This window comes from Glycine soja, chromosome 18 (genome assembly GCF_004193775.1).
Source record: "Glycine soja cultivar W05 chromosome 18, ASM419377v2, whole genome shotgun sequence".
In the NCBI taxonomy this organism is placed as follows: Eukaryota; Viridiplantae; Streptophyta; class Magnoliopsida; order Fabales; family Fabaceae; genus Glycine; species Glycine soja.
In genome coordinates, this window is record NC_041019.1 from 43,576,923 (window position 1) to 43,596,870 (window position 19,948).

Genomic DNA, 19,948 nt, shown 5'->3' on the forward strand with positions numbered 1-19,948 from the left:
GCCAACATATAGAAGCAATCCGTAAGAGACAAAAGAGATCCAAAGGCAAGTGGAGAGCTTGATGGAAAAAGGATGGGTGAGAGAAAGCTTGAGCCCATGTGCTATGCCTGTCATCTCAGTAAATCAAACTTTATATCAACTTATAAGGTACTTGGTAGGTAAGAATTTGAAAGCTTGGGATGAATGCCTACCCCATGCTGAATTTTCTTATAGGAAAAGTGGATAGTGATTGATATGGAAATAAAGTCATTCGCAAACCATCAGGTGAAATCCTTCTTCTATAATGATTTTGGTGAGTTTTTATTTATTTATGGTGTGATTACCTTTATAAGAAGAGTTATGACGAAGATGACAAAGTGAAGCCATATTAATTATCATGACTAAGTGAAGCCAACTTTCATTTCAAGCATATTAATAAGTCTTCCAAATTAAAAGTATATAATTATTATAAAGTATTATTATCATTTAAATATTTTTTTAGTTCTTGTAATTTAGCGTTGTTGGGAAATTATAGGGGCAAACACTAGGGGAATATTCACCAATGGGTCATGAGCAAACCATATGAGTGAACTTGAAATCACATTTTAACTCAAAACCTTAATGCTCTAGTACCTTGCACCGTCGCAACACTTGCGAGATTTGCTGTCTGACCTCAGACGCCAGGAAAACTTTTGATAAGTCACCAAGTCAAACTATTGACTTTGATATCAATTGTTGGGAAATCCAAAGGGGTAAACACTTGAGAGATTTTCACCAATGGACCATGAGCAAATCATATGAGTGAACTTGACACCACACTTTAACCCAAAATCTTAAGGTTCAGGTCTGTGTGTCTTATCCTCACTTATATAGTTCTTAACCTTCCGATTTGAATCTAATGTGGAACTCTACCTCACACTTGTACTTCAATAAACATTTTTTTGTCATTGTAAAATTATTTTTTTGTTTTTAGTCATTGCAAATTAATATGTTTTGTTATCAGCCTTTAAAATACTTTAGATAACACTTTGAACTGTGAAAAAATGACACCTAAAAGATTATAAAGACGAAAAATAAAATAAATATAACTTGTAACAAATAAAAATAAAAAAATAATTTTATAAAGACTAAAAATAAAAAAAATCACTAAATTATAAGCACTAATACTCTCACCATAATTCTTAATATACTCATATTATAATTTTTCAAATTTTTTAATAAATATTTTTAACACACTCAACTGGATGATCCTTATTATTATTCCTTATTTATCACTCATATTATATGTACTTTGATTAAAAAATATATACATTTTTTTTAAAAGAAAAAAGCACTTGGTATGTATGTACGGAGACGACATGATGACACAAACAAAGTTGCCGGGCACGATTGCAATCCCAAAACAGCATTACATGTTCCTCGTAAAGCCGCCAATTTGGATTTTCTGAACATAAAACACAATTCAACTTCTCACCCCACGCGCCCTATTGGCGCGTGCAGAACAAACCCTCTTTGATTTGTCTTGTGTCATCACCTCTACGAAGAAATATCAACCCACTTTCCAATTTCCATTCAGTCTCGTTGGACTTTTCAAATTCGAGAACCGCCAACCAAAATCCCTGCTTTCTTTGCTGTTCTCTATATATTATTTTTACTTTTGTAGATTCATTATTCATTCATTCATTTTAAGAAAATAATAAACCCATATTTAAGTGAAGTATACCTATTTGATTTGCCTCATTAGATCGGGTTGGCTACGAATTTTTTTCGAAACCCTTCTCTTTTCTCAATTGGGTTTCCATCTTTGATTGGATTTCATTGCCATGGCTCCAAAGGATCCCAAGCAAGTTGCTGCTGCTTCTGGTGGTGGGGGTGGCTTTTTTGCTTCTATTGCTTCCAGTTTGTCCAATTTTGGCAGTGCCATGTCCAAATCCGTTAATGGGTATGAATCCTTTGGAGTTGAATTTTGAAAGTTGTTAAATTTATCATTTTTGATGTTTTTCTCTAGGGGTGTCCCAAGATCATCGATTTTCCCCTTTTATCAAAATTTTTAACACTGCTAGATGATGCTTCCTTTGGAAATTCATCTTTCTCAATTGGTTTTGTTTGTTTATTGATTGGATTTATTATGATATATGGTCTTCACTGTTGTGTGTGTTAGCTTGTGGCTGTTTCACACTTATTGATGCATGGTTTAATTTATGAGATTCTTGATTATTTTAATGTATTCTGATCATGTTCAGAATTGTGGTTTCGTATTCATTTTTCAGTTTCAGCATCACTTGAAACATGGCTTGTAATTGATTGATTTATTTCTTGAAGCTTGTGTTACTCTCATTCAGTTTCATGAGCTGGTAAGGTTTATTTTTGTTGACCATTTCTGATGTTGTTACTCAGTTTGGTGGGCTACGAGGGGCTGGAGGTTATTAATCCAGAAGGAGGAACTGAAGATGCTGAAGAGGAAGCAAAAAAGGGACGATGGAAACAAGAGGTATACCACCTATCACTATCTTTGTAATGTATTAGCAAGTTGCAGTGAAGAAAAACTAAAGGTCACAACTCACAAGGCTTGCACTCATGACTGTCTGAACAAAATATGATGATTGATAGGGGATGAAAGAATCATCTAAGTCAAAGAAAGTTTATCATGCGTGGCAGTTATTCCTCTATACTGATTGAAACAATCTAGATTCATAGATAAGAATTGTCGCTTGTTATTTTTGTTAAAAGGGATGGGAATGTGCTTATTGAACCTTGATGTTTTCCACTTTAGTCAATCTTATGGTCTGGTTGGCATGTTGGGGCAAGCTTCTTGCTAAGTCATGCTATGGTCTACAGATAATATGCAATGTAAACCAATGGTTTCTTTAATTATCGGTATAAAAGTTTATTTTTATTTTATCTCATGGTGAACTTTGGAGAATTTCTTTTCCTCCATATTTATAATGTATCAATTCTGCATGTTTATTTCCTTTACTTACACTTAATAGGAGCGAGATGGTTACTGGAAAATGATGCAAAAGTATGTTGGCTCTGATATCACATCAATGGTGACACTTCCGGTTATCATTTTTGAGCCAATGACAATACTTCAGAAAATGGCTGAGGTCTGTTTTATATACTTTGCTGCATTTGTTTTTGCTATTACATTAACACAAACTATTTAGCAAATTCTCTGTCAGTACAATCTCATTGGTCATAATACATTTTCACAGCTTATGGAGTACTCTTACCTGTTAGATATGGCAGATAAGACTGAGGATCCATACATGAGACTAGTATATGCTTGTAAGCATTACTTTCACATTTTTGTTCTCTCTCCCTCGTCTCCGTCTCTGTCATTTGTGCATACATTGCATGGAATTTGATCTTACAGATTATTTTTGCAGCATCATTCTTTATATCCATCTACTATGCCTATCAACGAACATGGAAGCCATTCAATCCAATTCTTGGTGAGACTTATGAAATGGTTAACCATGGTGGCATTACATTTATATCAGAGCAGGTGAGTTACGTTTAAGGTGCTGTTTATTTTTAACAAAATCAAGAAAATTCCCATGTTTCTTATGCCTTTTTTATTTTTTTTGGGGGGGTGGGAGGGTGCTTGGCCTCTCTTGATATCCATATTATAATGGAAGTATTCATAATTCTCACTGTTATTTACTTATTCAACGATGCTCCTATATTATGTATGATTCTGACTTGTGATTCAAATCTCTATAGGTCAGCCATCACCCTCCAATGAGTGCTGGGCATGCTGAAACTGAACATTTCACTTATGATATAACATCAAAATTGAAAACCAAATTTCTTGGCAACTCAGCTGATTTATATCCTGTTGGAAGGTAATACTTGCCTACCTTTTTCCACGACACTTCATTTTTACTGAGATTTGTGGAACTCAATGTTTTTACACTCCCATTCGGTCCTCTTTTGTTATCTTAGTCTGGGTATTGTTTATGGCTTTCCCTTGTAATTAAATAGAAGTAAAATACACATAGGTGACATGAACTGTAAACTGTGTATCTTATGCTTAAGAATGTTCCATATGCTTTTACCTCAATTTAGTTTGTAGTTCTTTTTGTGTGATGGATGTCTACAAAGTTCATTAGTAAACATTTTACCTTTTTTAAGTTGTATTCATTTGTAACATACTGTTACTTGGATGCAGAACGCGTGTTACTCTCAAAAGAGATGGTGTGGTCCTTGATTTGGTGCCTCCTCCTACAAAAGTTAGCAACTTGATTTTTGGACGAACTTGGATTGATTCATCAGGAGAGATGATCCTGACAAATCTGACTACAGGGGACAAAGTGGTGCTGTATTTTCAACCATGCGGCTGGTTTGGGTATGACTACTTTCTCTTGCCATCAAATGTTCACTCGTAACCTACTATTTCTTGCTCAGTATGTGGAGTTGTGCACTTTTAATTTAATAATTTATTCAGTGCTGCTGTTATATATCTTATCAACTTAAAAAGATTTTTGCATTTGCAGAGCTGGTAGATATGAAGTGGATGGATTTGTGTATAATTCTGCTGACGAGCCTAAGATACTGATGACTGGAAAATGGAACGAGGCAATGAATTATCAACTTTGTGACTCAGAGGGAGAACCACTTCCAGGCACAGAGCTGAAAGAGGTTTGTAATTCAACTTTCGTCACTGTTACACCAGATTTTATTGATTACTATTATAAATATGATATATTATGACTTAGTAGCATGCCAATTTATTCTATATATTATGTCATTTTAACTCTTCCTGAAATTTTAGTAGAGATTAGTGACTTATCCAAAACTGCGTGTAAGCATATCTAAGATTTATACTTTTAAAAGTTTTGTACATATCTATTGGTTTTATACATGATTTGAATTATTTTGGTTTGGTTTGGTTCACATGGTTGTACTGCATCAACTGCAATAATTCTGACAATAGTCAGCTCTAACTTCATACAATTGAATGCTTAGTTGTGGAAATTAGTAAATGAACTATAAAAAGTGTGTTTAGGGAGCATTTAACCTTTGCTTTTTCTAGGTGTGGTCTAATACCGGCCATCACTTGAGTCCTCAACTTCTTATGCTTCACTGCACATAAAATAGTATGATTTTCAGGATAGATGGCAGCATTTAGTGTCACTCTATGATTTCTGCTTGGTTGGGTTGTCATCACCTTTTGTTCCATCAATTTGAATTATTTTTTTGAAGTAACCATTCCCATTCTGCACAGATTTGGAGAGTTGCTGATGCCCCCAAGAAGGACAAATTCCAGTACACGCATTTTGCACACAAGATTAACAGCTTTGACACTGCTCCCAAGAAGTTGTTGGCATCTGATTCTCGTCTACGTCCCGATAGAATGGCCCTTGAGAAGGGTGACCTATCCACATCTGGTTATGAGAAGAGCAGGTAAGAAATGATGAAAAAAGGTTTTAAGTTTGTTAATATTTCTCTATGAGCATCACCTAAGAGATCTTAACTCTTACCATATGTGCTTAAACTTGTTATTCAGTTTGGAGGAGAGGCAAAGAACTGAGAAGAGAAACCGAGAGGCCAAGGGCCATAAGTTCACTCCTAGATGGTTTGATTTAACTGATGAAGTAACTCCGACCCCTTGGGGTGACTTGGAAGTTTACCAATACAATGGTAAATATACCGAACATCGCGCTGCTGTTGATAGTTCTGAGTGCATAGAGGTGCCTGACAGCAGAACAGAATTCAACCCTTGGCAATATGATAATTTGGATGCTGAATAATAAGCATCCTTGTAGAATTCTTTCTATTCTTTGAACTATCATTTTGTTATTAAGTTTGCCATGTATCTTGATTGGAATGCTTGAAATTTGGTTTTGTTTTTGGGTTGTTTATAATTGTAGTTATTGTAGTATTTGATTAATTAATAGTAGCTATGTTAGTTCATCAGTCCACTTTGCTTGGATAAATGTCAGTAGAGAAAGTAAAGTTATCTTCCTTTATCCTTGGGACCTTTCTTGCTCCCTTAAGTATGTAGAAGTATTGCATAGTTACTCCCTTTGTTCTTTTGACGAGACAGCTCTATTGTTGTTGCATAATGTTGCTTCAAGTTCATTACTTCTGTTAAATTATCATAAGAAATTTTATATTTTTTTGTGACAAATGAAAAAAGACGACAAAAAGAAAACTAGGGCCACACCAAGAGTCAGGAAAAAGCAAAGGGATTTTCTTCCTACACTGCGTAAAATTCTTGTGCACCCAACAAGATTTTAAAACAAGTCTCCTCCCTACACCCAACCTATCTTGTGTCTGTGCCTGCTGTTTCAATCTTCGTTGTCCCTTCCTTTGCGTCGCACCGCCAGTCCCTTTCATTCATCCCTCTCTTTGCGTTGCACTGTCAGTCCCTGCCATTCATCCCTCCCTTTGTGTTGTGTTGTCCCTTTGCGTTGCACTGTCTTCATCCCTCCCTTTGCGTTGCACTGTCAGTCCCTGTCTCCCGTCGTCACCGTGAGCCCCCTTGTGAGTTTATTTTGTCTGTGTTGATAGAAAATGAAAAGATATAACATCCTTTCAGATTGGTAATTCGTAGCATCCTTACGGTTTGAGAATCCATAGCATTCATACGGCAAATTTCCTGCATGGGGTTACTTTTAGAAACATTTTCCCGAAATGGGTCTGTTTCTAAAGTAATCCCTGCATGGTGCTCTTTTTTACGTAGAGACCATGCAAATCGCAGGAGGGAATGGCGATTTCGTCGTCGACGCGACAGCTGGCACCGGTGTCGCCATCTTCAATGGCGTGTTGCAGGAAGCTTGGACTCGCCAGTTTGACTGGCGAGTTGAGGGGTTTGCAGTTCCTAGGTGCAGGCTATTTCCAACGCTGCAGTCTGCAACCTGCAATGGGCAGTTCCTAGGTGCAGGGTGTCGCCAGCTCCAATGGCGTTTTGGTTGGACAAAATCGCCAGCACGATCAGCGATTTGCCTTGCTTGGGGTTTTTAAATCCCCCCTCCCCCGTAGGCCATTCACGCCTGAAAAAGATAGAGAAGAGAGAAGCTTGGTGGTGGGCTTGCTGGTGCTGTGAAGAAGGATTGTTGCTGTTGTGCTGTTTGTGTTTGAAAAAAAATTTTCAATTCTAATTTTTCAGTGAGTTTATTTAATTATTTTTTTATTTTATTTGTATGCTGATGATAATTATAGTTTTATTAATATGTGTTATTAGTATTTTTATCTTAAGTTAGTTTTAGTTAGAATTTATAATTATAATTTTATTAATATGTGTTATTAGTTTTTTATGTTAAGTTAGTTTTAGTTAGAAAGGATAACTTTAGTTTAATTTGATAATTTAATATGTGTTATTAGTTTTTTTTATCATAAGTTAGTTTTAGTTAGAATTGATAATTATAATTTTATGAATATGTGTTATTATTTTTTTTATGTTAAATTAGTTATAGTTAGATATGATAAATTTAATTTAATATGTGTTATTTGTTTTTTTTTATCTTAAGTTAGTTTTAGTTAGAATTTATAATTAGAATTTTATGAATATGTGTTATTAGGTTTTTTATCTTAAGTTAGTTTTAGTTAGAAATGATAAATTTAATTTAATTTGATAATTTAATATATGTTATTAGCTTTTTTATCTTAAGTTAGTTTTAGTTAGAATTTATAATTATAATTTTATTAATATGTGTTATTAGTTTTTTTATGTTAAGTTAGTTTTAGTTAGAAATGATAACTTTAATTTAATTTGATAATTTAATATGTGTTATTAGTTTTTTTTATCTTAAGTTAGTTTTAGTTAGAATTTATAATTAGAATTTTATGAATATGTGTTATTAGCTTTTTTATGTTAAGTTAGTTTTAGTTAGAAATGATAAATTTAATTTAATTTGATAATTTAATATGTGTTATTAGTTTTTATTATCTTAAGTTAGTTTTAGTTAGAATTTATAATTTTAATTTTATGAATATGTGTTATTAGTTTTTTTTATGTTAAATTAGTTATAGTTAGATATGATAAATTTAATTTAATATGTGTTATTTGTTTTTTTTATCTTAAGTTAGTTTTAGTTAGAATTTATAATTATAATTTTATGAATATGTGTTATTAGCTTTTTTATCTTAAGTTAGTTTTAGTTAGAAATGATAAATTTAATTTAATTTGATAATTTAATATGTGTTATTAGTTTTTATTATCTTAAGTTAGTTTTAGTTAGAATTTATAATTATAATTTTATGAATATGTGTTATTAGTTTTTTTTATCTTAAATTAGTTTTAGTTAGAAATGATAAATTTAATTTAATTTGATAATTTAATATGTGTTATTAGTTTTTTTTATCTTAAGTTAGTTTTAGTTAGAATTTATAATTTTAATTTTATGAATATGTGTTATTAGTTTTTTTTTATGTTAAGTTAGTTTTAGTTAGAAATGATAAATTTAATTTAATTTGATAATTTAATATATGTTATTAGCTTTTTTATGTTAAGTTAGTTTTAGTTAGAAATGATAAATTTAATTTAATTTGATAATTTAATATGTGTTATTAGTTTTTTTTTTTTATCTTAAGTTAGTTTTAGTTAGAATTGATAATTATAATTTTATGAATATGTGTTATTAGTTTTTTTATCTTAAGTTAGTTTTAGTTAGAATTGATAATTATAATATTTGTTATTTATTTGAAATTTGGAGACTATGTGTAATTTTTATTATTAATTTTACTGTATTATATTTTATTGTGTAGGATCAATGGCATCTTCGTCATCATGCACATCAAGTATACAAACGAGGTCTGGTCCAATTGAGGGTGACGTTTTGTGGATGCAACCCAAGCATGTTTCAGAACATGTTTGGAATGGAGAAGCAGACAGAAAACTACACATCAGACGAGCAGTGCCGACGTATCAAGGTGAAGAACAAATACCAGAGGAAATTGTTCCTCTGCTTCGGCAATGTGGGTTTTATTGGATAATTAAGATGGGATACCTAAAGATAAATGCAGCCTTAATTAGTGCGTTCATTGAAAGATGGAGGCCTGAAACCCACACGTTTCACCTGAGATGCGGAGAGGCTACCATTACTCTCCAAGATGTGTCAGTCTTATTAGGTCTTCGTACTGACGGGACACCACTAATTGGTTCAACAAATCTTGATTGGACCGACTTATGTGAAGAATTATTAGGAGTCCGACCACAGGAAGGCGAACTTGAAGGCAGTGTCGTCAAATTAAATTGGCTGGCTCACCATTTTTCTCACATAAATATTGATGAGGGTAACGTTGAACAATTACAAAGGTTTACCCGTGCGTGGATCCTTCGATTCATAGGAGGTGTCCTCTTTGTTAACAAAAGTAGTAGCAAAGTTTCCTTAAGGTACCTACAATTTTTACGTGACTTCGAACAGTGCAGCACGTATGCGTGGGGACCTGCCGTGCTTGCGTATTTATATAGAGAGATGTGCAGCGCCACCGATTACAAAGTTAAATCAATCGGAGGTATGTGCATCTTAATCCAAATGTGGGCATGGGAACGATGTACAACTTTAGCTCCAAAGAGGACGCCTCCCATCATAGAAAATAAACCACTCGGACACAGGTTTGTCATTTAAAAAATTAGATTTGAATTAAAAATATTTAATGATGGAACGTGTTGACAATGATGATTTCATTTTTATTGTAGGTGGCTGCGACGTGGAAATCAGCATATTGGCAATGATGATCTTAGAGTTTTCCGTCGCAAATTGGATCTGATGAAACGACATGAGGTAAGAACATCGTAATGTAATGGTTAAATGAAATTTTAATATGTAGCCACTTGACTGAAAAATGACAAGTGTGTTGTTATATGCAGTTTGTCTGGGAGCCATACACAGCAACTGTGATGGCAGCGTTGCCTCCAATTTGTGTGGTTGGAAGTGTAGCCTGGTTTGCGGTGGTGCCACTGATTTGTTTCCATGTTGTTGAGTGGCACCAACCCGATAGAGTTTTACGACAATTTGGATTGCAACAACCCATTCCCGGGTGTCCTTCGCAACCGCAGAATCTCCATGGCATAACGCTCAAAGGAAAACAAGATGAGAATTGGTTCCACCTGTTGGCCCCAATCATTGATCAGTGGAACAATCAAGCAGAGTTTAGGGTCGACGTTTATCCTCGACAGGAGGGCCTACTGGGTTATAACTCAGACTACATGGTGTGGTATAGGCGTAAAACAAAGATGTTTGTCGACCCAAACAATGCAAACACAGCTGCATTGGTATTTATCTGTTTTTCAATGTTTAACTTTTAATTAATTTCTTAAGCATGACCAATAATTTGTTGAGTCTACTAATTGCAGGGTGAAGTTGTGGAGACTTTACAATATATGGTGTCACCACAAGGGAGGAACACGTGGACGGTTGATGATCTCGTGCCTTACGTCGATAAGTTAGCGATTATATCTGAAGAGCAAGAGAGAATCACTGAGCCAGTGTCACATGGTCCAGCATCAGAGCGTGAATTCCCAGCCCCAAAGTTTCACATTCTTCAGTCAAGTGTTGAAACTCGGGGCATAGGCAGACGAAGGGAGCCTGTTGAAGCCGAACAATATTCCCAACAAATGATGGAGCGTGGTCATGGAATGTATTACACGCCAGCAACATTTTCCGAATATCCTTCACAGATGTATCAGTATCCTTTTGCAGGTCATCATACTGATACTTCTGAGACCTCACATTCGTTCGGTGGTGTTGTGGAAACACAACCTCATTTTTCATGGCCCACTATGACTCCTTCACAGCAGCACGATGCCCCCATGGCAACACCTAACGCCCCATTTGCTTCGCAATGGAATGTACCCGGAGCAATACCTGATATGGGCAACTTATTAGGTGTTGATTTGCGTCAGGAGTTTTCTGCAGAGGCTGAGCAAGTAGAAGCGGGGAGACAACGCGGCGGCAGAAGAAATCCTGATCGTCAAGCGCGAAGATGGGATCGACCATGTGGCACATCCTCACGACATCACGGACACCATAATGACTGATTTTGATGTATCTTTGTAATTTTGTTGTTGTTTGTAAGACATTTGATTTTGACAATTAATCTATCGCATTTGATTTATTATGCCTTACTAATATATAGAGTTTATGTGGCGCATCAAACTATAATAATAAACTAAGTTTACAAATAAAACTAAAGTACACAAATGAAATAATAAACTAAGTTTACAAATAATAAACTATAATAAGTTTACAAATAAATTTTATGTGGCGCACCAAACTATAATAATAAACTAAGTTTACAAATAATAAAACTAAATTTACGTTATGGTTAGGTTTTATGGATTATGGTTAGTTTTTAGGGTTATGGTTGATGGATTAGGGTTAGGGTGTAGGGTTTATGGGTAGGTTTAAGAGATTAGGGTTAGGTGTTATGGTTTAGGGTTGATGGATATGTTTTAATGTTGGGGTTTATGGATTATGGTAAAGGTTTAGGTTTATGGATTAGGTTTTCGAGTTAGGGCAAGGGGTTAGGTTTTGGGGCCAGGGTTATAGGATTAGTGTTTAGGGGATAGGGTTGGGTTGCTTGGGTTTGGGGTAGGGTTAGGGTTAGAGTTAGGGGTTTAAGGGTTAAGGGTTGGATTAGGGGTTAGGGTTAGAGGTCAGGGGTTATGGTTAGAGTTAGGAGTTTAAGGGTTAAGGGTTGGATTAGGGGTTATGGTTAGAGGTTAGGGGTTTAAGGGATAGGGTTGGGTGGCTTGGGTTTGGGTTATGGTTAGGGTTAGAGGTTAGGGGTTTAAGGGATTAAGGGTTGGATTAGGGTTTAGGGGTTTAAGGGTTAATGGTTGGATTAGGGTTTAGGGGTTTAAGGGTTAATAGGGGTTAGGGTTAGGGGTTAGTGGGTTAAGGGATTAGGGGTTAGGGTTAGAGTTAGGGGTTTAAGGGATTAGGGGTTGGATTAGGGGTTAGGGTTAGAGGTTAGGGGGTTAAGGGATTAGGGGTTAGGGTTAGAGGTTATGGTGTTGATGCTTTAATGAATTTTTTTTTCGAAAAGTTTTTAACTCTCAAATAAGCTAAATGTCGTTGTAATTAGCAACACAAACACCTTCCTTAATTCTCTCACTAGCTAAAAAGACTTATTTGAAGAAGAAAGAAAGACATGGCAGAGTCATCCCTAACCAACCAGTAGAAGAAGTTTTGGTGGGACCACCACCACTGCTATGCCACAGAGCTGAGACCACCATTCCATTATGGTGCACACTAGGCTCCTACACACGTTAGGCTCACCCTATGGTACTGCTATCTATGCTGCTGCTGAAGCAGTACGAAAATTATCAAGGTGTGTATATGCTATTCCCTCACATGTCAGTTTTAATAGTTTTAACTTCATTTGTGACAATCAGTACTGATATGTGTGTGATAGAAAGAACCTTTCATATATGCAAAACAACCAGGGCAAAAACGCAGATAGCAGCTGGATTTTCTTGTTGTTTTGATTTTTAATAGAGCGGAATATGCTAGGGCTGAACACAAAAGGCTGTGAAGTTAACATAATTTGTTAATCAAAGCAAGGGAAACGGTTGAATTTTATCAATAACCCCATTGGAGTTTGAGTTTATTCCCTTGCTTTTGAGTTGGCACTGGCACAAGTCCACTTGCTATTGTACTTTTCATTGCATGAGAAAAAATATGAATCCAAGAAAGAAAGAAAGAAAAATTAAAGCAGGAAGAACACGGAGGTCGCCACTATCATCCACGTCTGTGGCAATTGGTGAAGTAGTCTGAGTGAGTATTTTACACTTGGGAAACAAAATAATCCACAAATAATAATACTTCCTATTTCCTCTGGCTTTATTTTGTGCCCAAGACTTGCACGTACATATTTAGTAGAGGTCTAATTTGGTATTAGTGCTAAATATAGAGCTCTCCCACGTGATACTACCATTTTGCATCTACAAATTAATGCTTGCGATTTTATTTTTCTCTAAGGTAAATTTTGTGAAGAAAAAAGTTCATTACCTGAAATGAATTAGACCTTGTACAACAAACACCAGGAGGCAGCATCTCTTGTCAGAACCCAAAGCAAACATACTTTTCTACTGCTCTATATACATTTATGTCAAATTTAAATATGGAAGAATGTTTAAATTGTATTTATTTCTTATTGTACAATTTAAGTATATTAGTTCAAATATTTATAATTTATATTTTAATAAAAAATTTAAACATGACCAATCCTGCACTAGAGAGAAATCATTCATATAAGGGATTAGGGGTTACGGGTTAGAGGTTAGGGTTAGAGTTAGTGGTTTAAGGGATTAGGGGTTGGATTAGGGGTTAGGGTTAGAGGTTAGGGGGTTAAGGGATTAGGGGTTAGGGTTAGGGGTTAGGGTTAGAGTTAGGGGTTTAAGGGTTAAGGGTTGGATTAGGGGTTTAAGGGTTAGGGTTTATGGATGTGTTTTTAAGTAACGAATTCATTGAAACCCACAAATAGGTAATGTACACAAACCAAAATAAGTAATGTTTTTAAGTAACAAATTTATTCAACCCCACAAATCCAATACATTGAAGAGAACTTAAACAAATACAACTCACTCGACTAACATACATAAATCAATGATTTGAACAACTCCCATGCTCAGATTGCATTGGACAGCGACGCCTGTTATGCCCTTCGGCTCCACATCTACTGCATTTTTGTCGGTGGTCAGATGGTTCGACCCAATCCATCTCATTCCTTATCCTTGTTGATTTTGGCCGACCTTTCGCACGAATTAAAGTTGGGTCAGGGATTAGTGTCCATGCGTCATTAGAGGGAGGAATAGCTGCTTCATTCCCAAGAGGCCACCATTGTGGGGAGTAAGCTTTTAAGATGTGCTCATTTGTATAAACAACATCTATATATTGGTAGTAGTTCAGGCTCACGTAACCACAAGCTGCAATAATATGTGAACATGGATAGTGAAGCGCAGAATACCTTCCGCATTGACAATAATGATCATTCAAGTTAACTGCGCATTTTTGTCCGCCACGTTGCGTAATAGGATTGAAGGTCTCCTCTACTTCAAACCTTGTGGAGTGGATGTCATACACACGAACGATGTGCGAACACGCTTGTTCTTGATTTTTTCTAAGTTCTTTAACAAGCTTTGAACAATAAACTTGCCCTTCATTTAACTGTCTCTGCGCTTGGCGGCCACGCTCAACAAAGTACTTTCGACACCTACTGTACGTTGATTTGACCAATGCTGTTATGGGAATGTTGCGACAATCCTTCAAAACCTTGTTGATACATTCTGAGAGGTTGGTTGTCATGTGGCCATATCGACGTCCTTCTCTATCATAAGCCATCGTCCATTTTTCCTTTGAAATGCGATCAATCCATGTTGCTACGGCTGGACTCAGTTCACGAAATTTTTCTAAATTTTGATCAAATATGTGCTTGCAAGGAGTGTAGGCTGCATAAAATTAGTTATGAATAACGTGGACAAGTATATATGAAAGGTAAATAAACGGGACCATCAAATATGAAATCTTACCCAATTTCTTCAACATTTCTTTTTGTTTTGCATTATTGAATTTTCGATTGAAGTTGCTTGCTATGTGTCGCACGCAGTAGACATGATAACCGTGGGGAGGTTGCCAACCAAGTGCTTCGTTAGCGACAGCGGACTTTATACTCGCGTGTCGATCAGATATCAGACAAATACCATTTTTATCTGTGACGTGTTCACGCAAGTGTGCCAAAAACCATGACCACGCTGTCAACGTCTCACCTTCAACCACCGCGAATGCTAGAGGAAGGACACCACCATTTCCATCTTGTGATGTGGCCATTAAGAGGGTCCCACGGTATTTGCCATACAAATGTGTGCCGTCAACTTGTATGATTGGCTTACAGTACTTGAAAGCCTCTTTACATTGGCCAAAAGTCCAAAAAACTCTATGAAACTGACGGTTTCGCGACTAACCGTATTCCTAACGATAAAATCGTCATGTAGTACTTGAAAATATGATCCAGGAGAATGATTTTGCATGTGTGTTAGCCACGACGAAAGTTTCGCATATGACTCATCCCAATCGCCATATTCAATTGCAATGGCTTTCTGTTTCGCCTACCACGCTTTTTTGTACGACACCTTGTACGCAAATTCACTATTAATCCTCTCTTGAATCAAAGAAATTTTTATTGATGGATCTTCTCTGACCATGCCTGTCAATAACATAACAAAATTTAAATGACAATTAACAAAAAAATTAACATAATATGAACATAAAATACGTACCTACTACACAAGTGGCAATTAAATCTGAATCAAGTTTTTCGTGATCTTGTGTCATGGTCATATTGAGACATGTGTGTGGTCCACCCCATTGTGTGACTTTCCACGTATCTGTTTTTTTGGATAAAATTGCCCTCATATAGAAAGGGCAAGGAGACTCTGCATTTTTATTCAAGCAACAAACCACATACTTGTTCGATTTGCTTTCAACAACTTTGAAACTTTGATGCACCTTCATCACATATTGTTTGAGTGCATTTTTGACCGCATCTTTACTATCAAATTCCATGCCAACATATAATTCTTGGCCAACATTAAAGGTCGATGGCATCTCCAAACCGCAAATGTCCTCCTCATCAGGATAACTCCAGTTGATATTGTTATAATGTAAAGCATCATTCCAAAATGGATTTTCAATTCGTTGTGCACCTAACAGTTCAAAAAAAAATTCAAATAATGCTTATTTAGCATTAAATTCAATTGACATCAAATAATAAATGTATTGTCTAATTTTTTAATTGAGCAAATTATACCTTCTGCTGGGTGAACAATTCTTACTGGTTGAGGAATGTCGGTGACTTCATCGTCTGTATCAGAGATACCGTCAACGCTGTCATCTTTGTCTAAAGACTCTTCAACGTATGAGTTAGACACAAGATAATCATCATCATCATCATCATGATCTTCGTCAAGATTTAAATTGCTCATATTTGTTGGCGGTTGTGTGTCATCGTTAGATACATAATTTCCACATGATGTAAGGGAATTTGCAGAATGAAACATTGAACCACCAGCCACATCCTTTTCTATGTACAATTCTAGAACTGACATTTCTTGTTGTTGTTTAAAACTTTCCAGCATCGTCTCAACGTCTTCGTCATCAGAAATTTGCAAGGCAATATATTTTCCTGACACTAAAAATCTACAGCTGATAGCAGAAATAATTTCATTATTTTTTAACTTTACCTTATCTCCAATTTTTTTCTTCAAAGCATTGAAACTAATTCCACGTTTAATCTGAATCGCTTTTTTACTGCCTTCAAATATTACACCATCATTATCTTCATATACCCTTCCATTGAAATACAACACTGTTATAATCGAATTCATCGTGTACCTACAAAAACAATATTTTAACACGTCAAATAAATTATAAAATGAGACACACTTAAATCAAATGAATAATTTTAAACTAATAAAATCTAATCACAAAAGGTCCCTTTATTGGAATTTCACATTAAATTTGTCTTTTAAAATAATTTAATTAACTTGAAATAAATTTCATGGGACACACTTAAAAAAAATAAATAATTTCAAACTAATAAAATCTAATCACAAAAGGTCCCTTTATTGGAATTTCACATTCAATTTGTCTTTTAAAATAATTTAATTAACTTGAAATAAATTTCATGGGACACACTTAAAAAAATGAATAATTTCAAACTAATAAAATCTAATCACAAAAGCTCCTTTTATTGGAATTTCACATTCAATTTGTCTTTTAAAATAATTTAATTAACTTGAAATAAATTTCATGGGACACACTTAAAAAAATGAATAATTTCAAACTAATAAAATCTAATCACAAAAGGTCCCTTTATTGGAATTTCACATTCAATTTGTCTTTTAAAATAATTTAATTAACTTGAAATAAATTTCATGGGACACACTTAAAAAAAATGAATAATTTCAAACTAATAAATTTTAAAGACAAAATAAAAAAATTCATGAACGAAATTAATAATATAAATAATTAATCTTAACAATAATAACTTCAAAATGAAATACGGTAATTACAAAATTACTACAAATATATTCAAATAAATATGATACGAGAAACAACAAAGCATCGTCAAATAAATTTTTATGGTGTATTTCGTTAAATGATTTGACGGAAAAAAATATAACAAAAATTTAAACGTATTGTTATGGTGTCTGTAATTTGTAAGTGTCTAAATATCAATAGCATCAATCATTTGTACAATATCTCAATTAGGCGGACATATAAATAGTTAATCTTCACAATAATAAAAATAGGTAATTACAAAATTATTACTACAAATATATTAAAATAAATAACACTTTCAACTTCAACGCATATAAATTTTTAACACACCAACAAATGAACCTAATCTAATTTAATTTAAAAAATATTATAACTTCATCTTAAAAAAACACCAACATAAACACACTTCAAAGAACACTCATAAATTTTTAAGACACTAATAAAACATAAACACCAACTTAATATAATTATAAAATAACTATAAACTTCATATTCAATACAATTTTTTTTACACCAACACCAACTTAATATAATTTAAAAATAACTATACACATTTGAACTTTTATACCTTAAAGCTGTACCTTGAACCTGCCTTCAACAATGTTTTTAGGATTCAACACAAAATAGGATAATAAAACAATTTGAAACTCACTATTTTTTAGAAAAGGCACATAAAATATCAACTCTCAGATGATTTCAAGAAACGCACAAGAAACGCACATCAAATGGGCGGAGCTTTGGTTTATAAAGGAGCTGAAATCGCCATTGGGAATGGCTACTTCATGCTCAAATCGCCAGTGCTACTGGCTACTCCTACCTGCAGCACAAATCGCCAGTAGCACTGGCGCTTTCCACTGCCAAAAAGTTGTCCCTCCTCCTGCAAAGCTGCTGCACGTAGCCTGAGGACAACAGTCCCCTACCCTCAACTCGCCAGTCAAACTGGCGAGTCCAAGCTTCCTGCAACACGCCATTGAAGATGGCGACACCGGTGCCAGCTGTCGCGTCGACGACGAAATCGTCATTCCCTCCTGCGATTTGCATGGTCTCTACGTAAAAAAGAGCACCATGCAGGGATTACTTTAGAAACAGACCCATTTCGGGAAAATGTTTCTAAAAGTAACCCCATGCAGGAAATTTGCCGCATTCATACGGATTCTCAATCCATATAATTATTTTTTATTATTTTATTGTTTAATAAAGAATTATTATTTGAATTAATTATTTTATTTAAAAATAATTTTTTAATTTTGTTGTTATTTTATAAATAATTATTGTTGTTTATTTTAAAAATTTATTTAATTAATTATATTTGTTTTTATTTAAGTTGTTTTTTAATAATTAACTCATTTAATAAATAATTTATTTACGAATTTTTTATATTTAAAAATCAATGTATAAATTTTATTTTTATTTAATTGTTTTTAAAATAAATAATTTAATTAATTTTTATATTTTACATAGTTATTTATAAAAAAAATTAAATAAAAAAAATTTCAATATTTTATAACAATATATTGTAGAATTAATTTTAACAAGAAAAGTTAATATTATATGACAAACGTTTTTTTTTTCCTGATATACTCGTATAAATATTATTACACTAATAGTATTAAATATTTATATAAATAGTGTTTGAAAGTATAAAAATAAAGAATTTTTTCATTTATTTATAAATATTTAAAAGTATTAAAATACTTATTTGTAAAATAATGAAGTAGTCATTTATTAGAAATAAAAAAGAAAATTGTAATTAGATTTTAATCATATATTTTAGTTTACTAGAATTAGTGATGTGAAGTATAAAAATTTTAAAAATTAATTTCTATATTGATTTATGAATATGTAAAAGTATTAAAATAATTATTTAAAAATAATAAAATATGTATTTAAGAATTATTAAATAGTAATTTATAAAATATTTTAAATTAAATTGTAGTTTGATTTTCATGATATATTTTAGTTTGTTACATTAATCATTTAATGTTAATTTAAATGTTGTTATTACCTTTGTTAAAATATACTACATTGTATAATACAATAGGGTTTTAGAAGATTTATTAGTGAATTTGTTAGTTAGTTTTTGATTAATAGAATGACAAAAAATTTGTACCAGATATATGAAAGTCAACTATTATTTGAACGCCATTAATTGTTATTACTGTTTAAATTTGTAGATTAGGGTTAGAACCAGAGAATTATGTCAGACTTTAGGTAGAGTTTTAGGAAGAACCTTAGGGAGACAGGTTAGTGATGAAGTGAAAAAAAAACCTCTCAGCATCGAAGGCTGACAACATTTGCACGTAGGCAACGGGCAACTGCAACTATTGCTGAGGATGTTGATCATATGGATCATGCAGCTGACAAGGTTCATGAGCAGCCTCAAGAGCCAGTTACGGATCATGTCGGTGCTGATACAAAGGATTTTCCAAGGGACCCCATGATACATCAGTGTTGATGTCATATGCTGATCATGTGGTAGTCAAAGTTTGGGTAGGAGATGTAATTATTTGTTGAATTATATAATATTTGAATAACTATTTATCATTTTACTTGAACTAATTAATTTTAATTTTTTTCAGAAACATACTAAGTTGAAGTTGGCTTTTCATGGGAGGAAGGTAAAGAAATTTGAAAGGCCTACACTTGAGATTGAAGGCATAGTAGCTGCTACAGAATTAAGTTCTCTGATTACATGTTCGCTGGACACTGGTGACAGAGGACTTTTATATGCTTTTGCGGAGAAGTGGCACAAGAAAACTAGTAGTTTCCATTTACCGATATGAGAGGTAACTATAACCCTCGATGATGTGGCATCCTTGTCCATTATAGGTGTCTTCCATACCTTTGATGTTCCTGATGTAGAACAAGTCATGAAGTTGTTAGTTGAGTTGCTTGAAGTGAGTATAGAAGAAGCAAAAGATGAGACATTTCAATGCAGAGGGGCATATGTTCGC

At 33.9% G+C, this 19,948-nt stretch overlaps 3 protein-coding genes across 3 annotated transcripts; all 3 read left to right on the forward strand.

Moving 5' to 3' along the window:
- The first annotated feature begins 1,532 nt into the window (after positions 1–1,532).
- On the forward strand, positions 1,533–5,954 carry LOC114397612 (oxysterol-binding protein-related protein 3A-like). Its single transcript, XM_028359730.1, has 10 exons — positions 1,533–1,921; positions 2,377–2,470; positions 2,970–3,086; positions 3,195–3,267; positions 3,369–3,487; positions 3,706–3,827; positions 4,154–4,330; positions 4,479–4,623; positions 5,210–5,388; positions 5,492–5,954. The coding sequence occupies exons 1-10, from the start codon at positions 1,803–1,805 to the stop codon at positions 5,733–5,735; spliced, it is 1,389 nt and encodes a 462-aa protein (XP_028215531.1). The 5' UTR covers positions 1,533–1,802; the 3' UTR covers positions 5,736–5,954.
- A 2,745-nt stretch (positions 5,955–8,699) lies between these two features.
- Positions 8,700–9,536, forward strand: LOC114397277 (serine/threonine-protein phosphatase 7 long form homolog; the record flags this gene model as incomplete). Its single annotated transcript, XM_028359362.1, has 1 exon — positions 8,700–9,536. A coding segment is annotated over exon 1 (837 nt), but the record flags the coding sequence as incomplete, so codon positions are not given.
- A 130-nt stretch (positions 9,537–9,666) lies between these two features.
- LOC114396193 lies at positions 9,667–11,044 on the forward strand. Its single transcript, XM_028358101.1, has 3 exons — positions 9,667–9,713; positions 9,800–10,204; positions 10,286–11,044. The coding sequence occupies exons 1-3, from the start codon at positions 9,699–9,701 to the stop codon at positions 10,967–10,969; spliced, it is 1,104 nt and encodes a 367-aa protein (XP_028213902.1). The 5' UTR covers positions 9,667–9,698; the 3' UTR covers positions 10,970–11,044.
- The last annotated feature ends 8,904 nt before the right edge of the window (positions 11,045–19,948 follow it).